General features: G+C 55.8%; 1 protein-coding gene across 7 annotated transcripts in view; it reads left to right on the top strand.

Annotated features, from left to right (window-relative positions):
* The window catches only part of ECE2 (endothelin converting enzyme 2), a 46,282-nt gene that overhangs the window by 23,574 nt on the left and 10,469 nt on the right, over nucleotides 1–12,239 (top strand). For 3 of the 7 annotated variants that reach the window (XM_075556137.1, XM_075556138.1, XM_075556132.1), the window contains exons 1-11: nucleotides 829–1,024; nucleotides 1,156–1,239; nucleotides 1,551–1,686; nucleotides 1,941–2,156; nucleotides 2,617–2,741; nucleotides 2,842–2,988; nucleotides 3,082–3,147; nucleotides 7,795–7,983; nucleotides 8,622–8,764; nucleotides 9,112–9,226; nucleotides 11,789–11,899. In XM_075556137.1, coding sequence (XP_075412252.1) covers nucleotides 956–1,024; nucleotides 1,156–1,239; nucleotides 1,551–1,686; nucleotides 1,941–2,156; nucleotides 2,617–2,741; nucleotides 2,842–2,988; nucleotides 3,082–3,147; nucleotides 7,795–7,983; nucleotides 8,622–8,764; nucleotides 9,112–9,226; nucleotides 11,789–11,899 — 1,401 coding nt within the window. In that variant the 5' untranslated portion in view covers nucleotides 829–955. Of the gene's footprint in view, nucleotides 1–828; nucleotides 1,025–1,155; nucleotides 1,240–1,550; nucleotides 1,687–1,940; nucleotides 2,157–2,616; nucleotides 2,742–2,841; nucleotides 2,989–3,081; nucleotides 3,148–7,794; nucleotides 7,984–8,621; nucleotides 8,765–9,111; nucleotides 9,227–11,788; nucleotides 11,900–12,239 lie in introns of those variants that run through there. The other 4 variants (XM_075556135.1, XM_075556133.1, XM_075556136.1 and 1 more) reach the window with 4 other exon arrangements.

A 12,239-nucleotide genomic window follows, 5' to 3' on the forward strand; every position in this document is an offset into this window, starting at 1 on the left:
GGGGGGGGTGGGGAGGGGGTGGAGGGGTTCAGCCTCTGTCCTGGGCATCACGGTGCAACAGCCCCAGGCCTGCGGAAGAAAGGACAATTGGAAGGCAGACATGATGCCACACTGCCGATTTTCAGTTAAATATTGCTTCTTCTTTTTTTTTTTGGCCTTCCCTTTCCCCTTGCACACCTCCCAAATGAAACGATTTGCGTCCCCCAAGTTAGAAGTGTTAGCACGTCTCTTCTTTAAATATCTGTGCCTGGCTGTTTTTTTCCCTGCCAACTTGTTAACCATCTGTAAGCCTCCTTCTGCAAGACGCGCCGATGACTACAATGATCGTGGAGAGTAAAAGTGGCGATCTAGAAGCAGCAATCATACGTGGAGCGTGGGCCGTGTGTGTGTGTGTGTGTGTGTGTGTGTGTGTGTGTTGTGTCAGCCTGGAAGCTTTGTCGTTGTGCCTTGGCTCTGGGCGCTGTGTAGACCCAGCGGGTGCAGTCTGTCAACTGTGTGTAGGTGGCTGGGGTGTGGACCCCTTCGGGCTGGCTAAAGCAGGGGCTGTGCGTACTGCCTGCCTGGGGGCCGTTTCTCACGGGGTGGGGGCATGATTTCTCCAAGGGGGTTAAAGCCTGAAACTTGGGGGACTGGGCCGAGGACTAGGAGCCAGGTCTGGGCCTGGCTGACGGAACGGCGATCCAGAGTGGCTGGTGCGGGGGCTGGCCGGGAAGGGGGTTATCTGCGAGTTGCGGACCTGGACCTGCGGGCCCGGCCCGGCGCTCCTCCTCTCCGGCCGCCCCACCCCACCCCACCCCAACCCCGGGCGCGGCGCCGCGGGGGAGGGAGGGAGGAGGCGCTCGGTCGGCGGGGGCTGCGGCGGCTCGGAGATGGCGGGCGGCGGCGGGGCCTGGGCGGGGGTCGGGGCGGAGGCCAGCCGCCCGGAGCCCTAGGGCGCCGCCCGCCACGACCCACCATGAATGTCGCGCTGCAGGAACTGGGCGGCGGCGGCGTGAGTGGGGCCCGGAGGACCAGAAGCGGGCTGGTGGGGGCCGCGGCCCCGGGGCTCGGGTGGGGGCGCGGGCGCCCGAAGGGAGCGGAACCCGGTCGGTGGGCACAGGCAGCGAGCAGCCCCCTCCCCGCCTGACCTGCCCGGCCTTCCCGACTTTCTGGCAGATGGAGTACAAACGGGCCACGCTTCGGGAGGAAGATGCACCCGAGACCCCCATAGAAGGCGGGGCCTCCCCGGACGCCTTGGAGGTGGGCAAGGGGTTCCCCGCTTCTCGCCAGGTCCTCTGCCCCAGGAGGATGTCTGCACACCTAGGAGGTCGGGGGCTGGCTGCCCGGGAGGGGCATCTTCCTCCGGCCTCTGTGCTTAGGCTTCTGGCGAACCCGTTCGAAACCATGACGTTGCACAAACAGGCTCTGGGCTCCGCCAGGCCTGCCTCATGGTCCCCGAGTCCAAAGTTGACCTCAAAGCGCTCCGTGCCCCATGACTGGAGGACTGGTCGGGCGATCGTGGGTCCCCTGCCCTGAAACCCTCTGCCTCTCTGTCACCCCACGCTCCCCAGGTGGGATTCCGGAAAGGGACCAGACACCTCTTAGGCTCACACACACAGCTGGAGCTGGTCCTGGCCGGTGTCTCTCTGTTGCTGGCTGCGCTGCTTTTGGGCTGTCTTGTGGCCCTGGGGGTCCAGTACCACAGAGGTAGGTGGGCACACCCTTGTCACCAGCCTGGCAGCTGGGGGGTTTAGGGGATGGGGCGGCTCTGGAAGCTGAAGGGTCCCTAAAATTTCCCCAGGCCCACACCAGGCTTCCCCCAGCCTCCTCCTACCCCAACCCCACCCTCCCCAGCTTTGCTTTCTTCTCGCAACCTCTGCCATTACGTCCCCTCCCAAAGTGTTGGCCTCTTCTAGACTGACTGACAGTCCCCTACCCCCTGGCCATGTCCCCTGCCACAGACCCACCGCACAACACGTGCCTCACAGAGGCCTGCGTCCGAGTGGCTGGGAAGATCCTGGAGTCGCTGGACCGGGGAGTAAGTCCCTGTGAAGACTTTTACCAGTTCTCCTGTGGGGGCTGGATTCAGAGGAACCCACTCCCGGACGGGCGATCTCGCTGGAATGCTTTCAACAGCCTCTGGGACCAGAACCAGGCCATACTGAAACACCTGCTGGGTGAGTGGCGGGGGGCCACGTGGAGCCCAGCATACACCACAGGGCCTGGCACCTCACAGGCGGGCTCTCAAGGGATGGCCACAAATGAATTGACGAGTGATGACTGAGCTTCTTGAGGTAGAGGATGCAGACAGGAGGGGTTTCTGAAGCTGACCTGGTTTCCTGGCGATTGGGGGGTGGGGGAGGGCTAAAGCCTTGGCATCTCGGGAGGGGGTTCCCTTCAGCACCCCGTTTGCAGGACTCTGGTATGACCGGGACCGGAGGGTCTGGGATGCTTCCACAGCTCTGCGGGAGGGTCTCCGTGGACAGGGTCAGGAAGCCCCACCTGCTGGCTCTCTCAGAAGTGCCTTCCTGGTTTTGCATTAGGCAGACTGTCCGTGGAGAAGGCCACGGGAGGGAGCGTGGACTCCCCATCCACAGCTGACCTTGTTGCCACTGGTCCCTGTGCTCTGCCCCACAGAAAACACCACCTTCAACTCCAGCAGCGAAGCTGAGCTGAAGACGCAGCGTTTCTACCTGTCCTGCCTGCATGTGGAGCGCATTGAGGAGCTGGGAGCCCAGCCTCTTCGAGACCTCATTAACAAGGTCAGGCTGCCGGGCGCCTGAGGTCTGGGGTGGGCAGGATGCGGCCCAGGGAAGCTTAGGGGCTCTCGTGCCATGGGTTCTACTTCGGATCTCTCTTCAGATCGGTGGTTGGAACATCACGGCATCCTGGGACCAGGCCAGCTTCATGGACGTGCTGAAGGTAGTGGCAGGGACCTACAGGGCCACCCCCTTCTTTACCGTCTACATCAGCGCCGACTCCAAAAGCGCCAACAGCAACGTCATCCAGGTACCAGCCTGGGACGGACTCCTCTCCCCGGAGAGTGGGCTGCACACAAGTGCAGCTGAGTGGGAGCAGCCTCTCCTTTAATTCCTGTTGCAGGTGGACCAGTCTGGGCTCTTTCTGCCTTCCCGAGATTACTACTTAAACAGGACGGCCAATGAGAAAGTAAGGAACAGCTCCCCACCCTATTTCATGCTCCCGCCCCCCCCCCTGCTCCTCTCCCTCCCCCAGTCACCTTTTTTTGTGGCCCAGGGTCAGAGAGGAGCAGGTGAGCCGATCCTGCTGCCTCTGTCCTGCCTTCCTTTTTCCCATTTACTCATCCAGGAGACTTTTTGTGGGCACCTGCCAGGTACCTACCCTGTCCTGTAGGATGGCTGTGGAAAGGCATTGACTTGATCACAGTGAGTGAGCCGTGTGCCTAAGGGGCCCTGGTGGCTTAATCGGTGACGCTTTGGCTGCAACCCGGCAGGTCTGCAAACGCACCAGCTAGCTGCTCTGCTGGAGACCGTTCCTGTAAAGTTAGACAATCTTGGAGCTCTAAGGAACAGTTTTACTCTGTCTTAATTGAGGAGCTCTGGTGGCGTCCTGGTTATCCGTTGGGCTGAGATCTGTAACAGATCAGCAGTTCGAAACCATCAGCCTCTCTGAGGGAGAAAGAACAGGCTTTCTACTCCTGGAAAGAGTTAGTCTCAGAAGCTCACAGGAGCAGTTCTAGCCCGCCCTCGAGGGTCTCTGTAAGTTGGAATCAACTACAGCAACGGATTTCTTATTTTACCAAATGCCTGGTGGCCACCCACAATTAATCACCAGACTGCTAACCCAAAGGTTAGCCATTTAAACTCCACCAAAGGCACCTTGGAAGAAAGCTCTGGCAATCTGCTTCTGGAAGATCTCAGCCAACAGAAGCCCTGCTGCTTCACCCTGACACACACGGGCCCTCGGCGTCAGAGAGATTTGCCAGCCATCGAGGGCTGGTCTGACCATGTGCCAGGTGCACAGGTTCCTGAGACCCTTGCCAGAGGAGGATTTCTATGTAGATGGGTTTATGGACCCAGCGAACCCCAGTGTGACTCAAAGAGAGCTCAGAGGGAGCTTAACTGAGGGGAAAGCACAGGGGATGAGCAGAGAGGAGGCAGAGGGAGAAGACATTCTTGTAACTTCTCTGTAGTCTTTTGTTTTGCTTCCACTGTGTTGAAAATACACGTAGCCGAGCACAAACCATTCAGAAGTTGCTACACGCACAAGTCAGTGATGCCGGGGCCTGTCTATGAGCTGCACTACCATTCCCACCCTCCTCTTCTGAATTGTCTCCCCACCACCACTGCCACCACTCAACCCTAAACTCACTGCCCCCGAAACTTCCTCTTCAACCTTCCCAGTCGATGGGGTCCTCTTGAACCACATAGAGAGTTCTGTCAGAGTACACCGCCCGGGGCAGGCTTGCTTACTAATTAAGCTAAACTGTTGTTTGATTGGAAGACGGTTTCAGGGGATCATGTTGGCTTAAGGGTTAAGTATTAGCTCAAGGCAACATCATCTGTCTGGTTTCAATGGCTTCAGAACGTCTGGATTGTAGTTCTTGTATTTTCAGCGTCCTGGGAGAGGACTGCTGGGGGGTAGGACACCCCCACTGGAAGATAGGAAACAACTGTACAGTGGTCCTGTTTACAGTCATTGGGGTTGTCATACAGGAAGAGTAGGAGCTTGTGAGAGGGAGCAGAGCAGAGGTAGGCTCACCCTAGGGTGAGGGTGGGCTACGGTGGAGGGCGGCAGTCCTGGGCCAAGGCTGTGCTGGAGCAGAAGAGGGTGAGGGAGGGACCAAGTCTTTTCAGACTTAGATTGTGTTTAGGATTTGGGATCTCCACCGCCCTCCCCACCCCCAAGTAGAAAGGAAAACACAGAGAGGAGAGTGATGTGAACAGATGTGTGTGGTTTGGGGTTTTGAAAGAGTTGATTGGTTCACCGGGAGAGGGAGTTTTGAGAAGGTAGCAGGGAACCACATAGTTCTAGTTCTGATGAGCAGGGAGCCTTGGATTTGGCTGTCAGTGTGGTGCTGGTGGGCCTGGGCAGGAGAGCCTCCTGGGATGAGCAAGTGGGAAGGAAGGGATGTGTAGAGTCACCTCTTCCATCCAATGTAGAGATAGGATAAAAATGTCTGAGTCACTCTGGCATCTTGGTTACCTATGCTACCATCACGGAGATCCCAGCTTGAACAAAAGCAGAAACGGATTTCCTCGCAGTTCGGGAGTTGGAGCTCAGGGCACTGGCCCCAGGGAAGGCTTTCTCTCTGGGGGACTCTTGTGACTTGCTTCCTCGTTGGTCTTTAGAGAACTAGCTTCCATCTTCTCCCAGCTCTGCTTCTTTCTCTATGCTTAACCTGTTGTTTTCCAGGAGCCCTGAGAACCTGGTGGTTCTGTGTTGGACTGCTAACTGCAGGGTCAGCAGTTTGAAGCCACCAGCCTCTCCACAGGAGTAAACCGAGGCTGTCTCTTCCCATCTAGAGTTAGTCTCGGAAACCCACAGGGGCAGACCTCCTCTGTCTTATCAGGGCGCTAGGAATTGGAATTGACTTGATACCAGTAAGAATCCACTCTTTTTTCTGTCTGAAAGGTAATTGACTTAAAACACAGCGTATGCTAACACGCAGCCCTTCGCCATCACAAAAGTCTCCAAAGTCAGCCTTCAGCTGAAAGTAAGAAAGACAGAGGGAGAGAAAGGGGGAGTCGGGGTGGTGGGTGGGGGAGGGAGTGGGTACAATCACCCGTTGAGTGCAGGGACTACAAGTGGGACTCAGGCCTCTTCCTTGGACACCAGCCCCCAGGAAGAGTCAAGGTGGGGGTCACAGAGAAGTTCTGAAGGGCAAAGCAAGGGCATGAAGGTCCCAGAACTTCTCAGTAAACTGGAAAAGGAGGCAGCTTTTGGAGCTCAGGGTGAACATTGGGGCAAGAATGTGCCCCATCCCTGGGAGGAAGACCACAGGGCGTGGGGTGGGGGGTACAGGGCTGAGGGTCTGCTTACAGGCTTTCTTGCCTCCATTCAATAAACATTTCCTGAGCACCTACTGAACAAAGCCAACACAGTCCTGTCCGTGAGGGTGAGGCCACCTGAGATTGTGCTGGGGCCCTTGATTCATTGGGCTGGTTCCATTCTGCTCCACGGTGACCTGGAAGCTTGTTGAGTCATGTCACCTTCCCAAGCGTCTTTCCTCGGACCTGGCTAAGGATTCAAAAACCAGACTCACTGCCAACTCATCGTGACCCTACAGGACAGGGTAGAACCGACCCTGTGAGTTTCCAAGACGGTACTGCTTTACAGGCGCATCCAGCCCTGTGTTTCTACAGAAAAGCAACTGGTGGCTTCAAACTGCTGACCTTGCAGATTCGCAGCCCAACATAACCTCTCCACCCCCAGGGCTCCTTAAAATGGGGCTTCCAGGAGCTGCTGTGAGAGGAAAGAAGATGCGCTTACACCCGCAGTCAACCCTGCAGAGAGCCTGACGCGTAAAACCCAAACGCCCCTGTCTGGCTCACAGGGCCCTCTCTAGGGTTTCCGAGACAGAATCTTTACAGGAGCAGACGGCCACCTCTTCCTCCTGCAGAGCGGCACCTGCTGGTTTGCACAGCGATGCCCGTCCAGCCGTGCCAGGGCTCCTCTGGGTACATGGCGGCCACACAGTGCTTCTTGGCTGGGGAAGGAGGTAGCGAGTGGGAGGCCTGGAAGGATGGGAGGTGGACGGGAGGCCTGTGGTCTCTGAGGATCTGGGAGAACCACACGGGCTTTAGGAAAGAGAGAGACCGCGTGTGCGACAGACAGTCACAGGGACATTCTTGACCACTGATGGAAAGGGGGGCCATTTGAACCCAACTGGAGGTACCTCGGAAGGAAGGCTTGACCATATCTCTCATGGACATAGCCTTGAGGACCCGTGGAGACACCTTGAGTCGGTCAACTTGAAGACGAAGGTCATTTGGTGTGGGTTTTTCATTCTGTGTTTGGCATGGTACTCGGCCCTGGGGGCGCAGGGGTGAAGGAGCCAGGCTTGGTCTCTGCTCCGCTGGACCTCACCGTGGGGAGAGAGGAGAAGGAAATGCCCAGATCATAGCAGAGAGTTGTCAGAGGAAACCAGCCTCCAGCCACCGAAGTGTCAGAGGCGCAATTGTACAGTGATAGCATATACAGATTACAGTGAAGTCATAGAGGACAGGAACGATAGGAGAGAGAATAAAACAGTCAGACACATTTCATGGTAGCATGCCATCTCAGCCCCTTTTGATGGTCCACGTGGAGGTGGGAGAAGTGAGAGCGAGTCTTTATTGTCTTGGGACATTTATAGGTAGCCGTAAGACAGGCATAGTCAGTAGGTGGGTGGTCACAAGGTGGGTGGTCTCTACATTAAGGTCCCTGAGCTCACAGGTGAGGAAACCTAATACCTACATTGGGGAACGGTATAAGTGACACAGCCAGCCCCCAAGAGAGATCAAAAGGATGTTTTCTTCTACAGGGAGATAAACATCAACCATGCGCTCACTTTAAGGCAGCATAGCTTTTAGGGAGAATCTGTGGGAACGATATTTAAAGCAGGATCATGTATTTGGACTTTATCTCCAATTTACCAAAGTGGAGGCTTTCCTACCGTGGAATACTAGCTCTCCAGAGTCCTCCTCATCTTTCCTCAGTGTTGGTTTCTCACAGAGAGGAAAATGCTGCCGGGGACCCCGGAAGACATCTGCAAGCCGGGTCAGCAGAAGAGAGCCTTCCGCCTTCCAGCAGGACTTGCTGGTCAGCTCTGAGGGCTACTCTGGGCCTTGACAGGTGCTCACAGCCTACCTGGACTACATGGAGGAGCTGGGGGTGCTGCTGGGTGGACAGCCCGCCTCCACGAGGGAGCAGATGCAGCAGGTGCTGGAGCTGGAGATTCAGCTGGCCAACATCACCGTGCCCCAGGACCAGCGGCGCGATGAGGAGAAGATCTATCACAAGATGAGCGTTGCTGAGCTGCAGGTGGGGTGGGCAGGGGAGCAGAAAGGGATGGCAAGGGCCAGCCCCAGCACAGACTGCCCAGCCCTTGGCCCGTCCTCATCACCTCGCTTGTCGCCGCTTCCCAAACCTCGGTCGCTCTCCTGAAAAGAGATGGCGTCGTTTTTGGCCACCTGTCCCTGGGCTGTCCTTTGGTCCCTTTCTTGCCCTGGGAGCATGGATGGAGGGGTGATGGTAACAGCTCTGGACATCTTGTGCAAGATTCCCACCCAGCAATAGACCCCAGAGCAGGCTTACTAGCCGAGCACCAACCCTTTCATTGTCTGATTATAGAGAAGTTTGGAGGGGGGAGGGGGCTCCTGGGGAAGGGGCCCAGGCTGCAGTGCCCTGGGGCCCTCAGGGGAGTGGCATTTTATTCACTGTTAAAGAGATATTTGAATAGCTGTACCCAGGTGAATAGCACACCCCACCTGTATACACAGAGAAAGTGGTTCGGCTCCAGATTGAGGTACCCAGCCAGGCCTGGCAGAGGGTTTATTGCTGGAAGGGGTCACCAAGCAGCCAGCAGCTGTTGTCATGGCAGTGGGAAGGGCTCCTGGGCTCTCTCCTGCCAGTAGGGGAGGGCTGTGCCTAGGGGGGTTTGTTTGTTTGCTGGCTCCCAGGTCCTGGCGCCCTCTGTGGACTGGCTGGAGTTCCTGTCTTTCCTTCTGTCCCCCCTGGAATTCAGTGACTCGGAGCCTGTGGTGGTGTATGGGACAGGGTATCTGCAGCAGGTGTCTGAGCTCATCAACCGCACGGAGCCAAGGTGGGGAGGGATGCATGATGCACAGGGGGAGGCTCAGGGCTCTCTGGACGTGTTGGGCAGGGACGGACACATCCAGAGAGCAGCAATTGATGAGGGTGCTGGGCCTTCGAACATCCCCACAGGATGTCTGCAGGCCCTTCTCCCGAGGGTGGGGGCTTCAGGGTGTCTGCCTGCCCACTTGTGACTCTGTTCCCATACCTCGCTCCAACCTGACTTCCACAGGAAGGTGTGTGGGCCAAGGTGGGCGAGAGGGATTCTGGGACAGCTGGCATACGTGCCTCTCAGGACTGTGGCTGTTTGCACGTTCCTGGGCTGCCCCTCCTTACTCCCCCACATCTGCCGGCCAGTGTCCTGAACACTTACCTGATCTGGAACCTGGTGCAGAAGACCACCTCGAGCCTGGACCGGCGCTTTGAGTCTGCTCAGGAGAAGCTGCTGGAGACCCTCTATGGCACCAAGAAGGTGGGCTCTCGGATGTCAGGCGCCATTGGCCTCACCGCGTAGCTGAAGTGCAGGACCTGGGAGCAAGCCTGATGGGGCTCCGATCTCAATTCTGCGAGTTTTCTAAGCCTGTAGGACAGGGCTTTTTACTGCCATAAAGAAGTCCGGTCTCAGAAATCCACAGGGACAGTTCTACCCTGTTCTGTAGTGTCACTGTGAATCGGCATCAACCTGATGGCAGTGCATTTGGGCCATGTTACCCACCATCTCCCACTCTCCCTCCCTGTGTACAAAGAAGGAACACCTGGAGGGTTGCCATGGAGACTCGCTAGGCTGACATCAGTGAGTGCCCGCCTGGGGCATGGTGTGGATAGGCAGTCAGCTTGGGGGACGCTCACAAGGGAGATGACACATACGTGCAGGTCTCTGTTTTAAAATGCCACGCTAAGTGGGGCCCGGTAGACAAGCATGCTGTATGTGGGGCGGTAGCAGCGCGTGAACCCTTTCCATGCTGTCGGACTGAGGTGGGAGCAGCGTGGGAAAGGCTCTTCAGAGGGGGTGACATTTGAGAAATGAGCTCAGCCAGAAGGCAGGAGAGAAGGGCATTCCAGGCAGAAGCAGCTGTGTGCGCGACTCCCCAGAGACCAGCCCCCGCCTGATGGGTGTGCTGTGCTTGGTCCGACCATAGACGCAGCACAGGGCAGCAGAGCTGGAAGTTGGCGAGGAGAAGTGGGCAGTGCGTGAAGGCACTAGGATGCTGTGGTGAGAGGGGTGGCCCTTCAGAGGTAGGGACCCCCGGGGTGGCTGTCTGCAGAGGAGGGACATGGTTCTCCTAGTGCCATCAAGTCCATTCTGAGTCCTGGCGACCCTCTAGGACAGTGGCTCTCAACCTTCCTCAGGCTTCAACCCTTTCATACAGTTCCTCATGTGGTGGTGACCCCCCCCACCCATCAAATTATTTTCGTTGCTACTTCATAACTGTAATTTTGCTACTGTTATGAATTGTCATGTAAATATCTGATATGCAGGATGTACTCTCATTGTTACAAATTGAACATGATTAAGCATAAAGCATAGTGATTAATCACAAAACAATATGTAATTATATATTGTGAAATATTTATGTGTTTTCCGATGGTCTTAGGCAACCCCTGTGAAAAGGGCGGTCTACTCCCAAAGGGGTCGAGACCCACAGGTTGAGAACCACTGCTATAGGAACGGTCAGAGGAAACCAGCCTCCAACACTCGAAGGGACAGAAGGTGCAAGTGCACGGCCATGATGTATAAAGATTACAGGAAAGTCGTAGAGGAGGACAAAGATAGGAGAGTAAAATAAAGGAGTCAGACACATTTTTATGGTAGCATGCTCACCTCAGTTCCAGGACCACTTGGAACTGGGAGAAGTGAGAGCGAGCCTTTACTGTCTTGGGACATTTATAGGTAGCCTTAAGACATGCATATTAAGTAGTTACATGTGTCACAAGGTGGGGGGTACCTACATTAAGACCCCTGAGCTCACAGGTGAGGAAAACGAAAACCTACAGTGGGGGAAGGTATGAGGGGCGTTGGGTGACAGGGCAGGAAGAGAGAGCGAAAGAACAATGTCTGCTCCTTTAGTTCAAGCTGCCGGCTACGGAGCAATCAGCCATGTGCTTGTATGAGGTACCGTTAAGACAACACTATGATGGGAGGGTATACTGGGGAACAACATTAGTTATGAGAATGTGATTGGGACTCACCTCTCACGCATAAGGGTGAAGGTCTCCCTCCACCCCAGAAACCCAGCCTGCCAGACTTCTTCATATATGAGAACAGAGACTCATCGTAACACGCTTGTCCTGTTCTCTGCTTCCCACATGGAGCAGCCCGGTGGGTCTTCACGGGAGTAGAAAGCCTCATCACATCGTTCTCGTTCAGAGTGGATGGCTGGTGGTTTTGAACTGCTTACCTCTTGTTTGCAGCCTTGTGCATAATCCACTGTGCCAAGGCTCCTGATATCCTGGTTAGGTGAAGGCATGCCCTGCTGCTCTGGCAGCTCTCAGGCGGGGTGTGAGTGCCCTGAGAAGAGAGTCTGGATGTCTAGTTGGCAGGTGCCTGAAATCTTGAGGCGAGAGATGACAGTGTTCTAGGGCAGGGCAGTGGCCGTGAGAAGCTTGGCAGAAATGACGACCAGAGTTTTAGCTTCAGAAACCCTAGATCAGGTCTTTGTGGGTCACAACCAACTCGCGGAAAGTGCGTTGGGTGTCCTTATAGAAATGTGTGGTGGGTGGGACCTAGTGTTAAAGATGGAGCACGCTGGGATGGCTCCCAGGTTTCTGGCACAGGGAACTTGTGATAGGCTGAGGTATGGAGCGAAGTACAGAAACTTCTGGAAACTTAGAGGTGGAGAATGTCAAGACATCGGCTCCCCAAAGGTGTCACCGCTGAGTTGGCATGCTGAGTGGGTGCTGGCCATTTTCCCACCAGTCTCAAGGAGAGGTGGCACCCCTACATCCAGGTGGAGGGGAGCTGGTCCCAGAGACACAGAGACCCTCATACCAGAGGACAGCTGGCTCTGGACACCTGGCCGTTTGTCCCCCACAGTCCTGCCTGCCCAGGTGGCAGACCTGCATCTCCAACACGGACGATGCCCTGGGCTTTGCGCTGGGCTCCCTCTTCGTCAAGGCCACCTTTGACCGGCAAAGCAAGGAAATCGTGAGTTGCCCAACTCTTTCCAACACTGCCTCTTGTCGACTGGAAATTCACTGTTCACCCAATGTGTGCTCGCCCAGAAAAAAATACTGTAGGCAGTCACCAAGAAATCACCATCAGTGGCTTTGCGTAGTGAGATCCTGGGAAACTTTATGTCCCTGAATTTTCTTCATTTGCCACATTTTCTACAATGAGTTTATATTGCCTCTGTAACTAGAAGAAAATCATGTATTTCCTGGGCGATGATACTAGATATAGTCAAAGGATGAACTAAAAAGATGGTTGAGGCAAATCTATTTAGAGTAGGAGGAAATGAACACAGGGCCTGTGTCCAGCCGGAGGG

The sequence above is a fragment of the Tenrec ecaudatus genome, chromosome 8, assembly GCF_050624435.1.
Source record: "Tenrec ecaudatus isolate mTenEca1 chromosome 8, mTenEca1.hap1, whole genome shotgun sequence".
In the NCBI taxonomy this organism is placed as follows: Eukaryota; Metazoa; Chordata; class Mammalia; order Afrosoricida; family Tenrecidae; genus Tenrec; species Tenrec ecaudatus.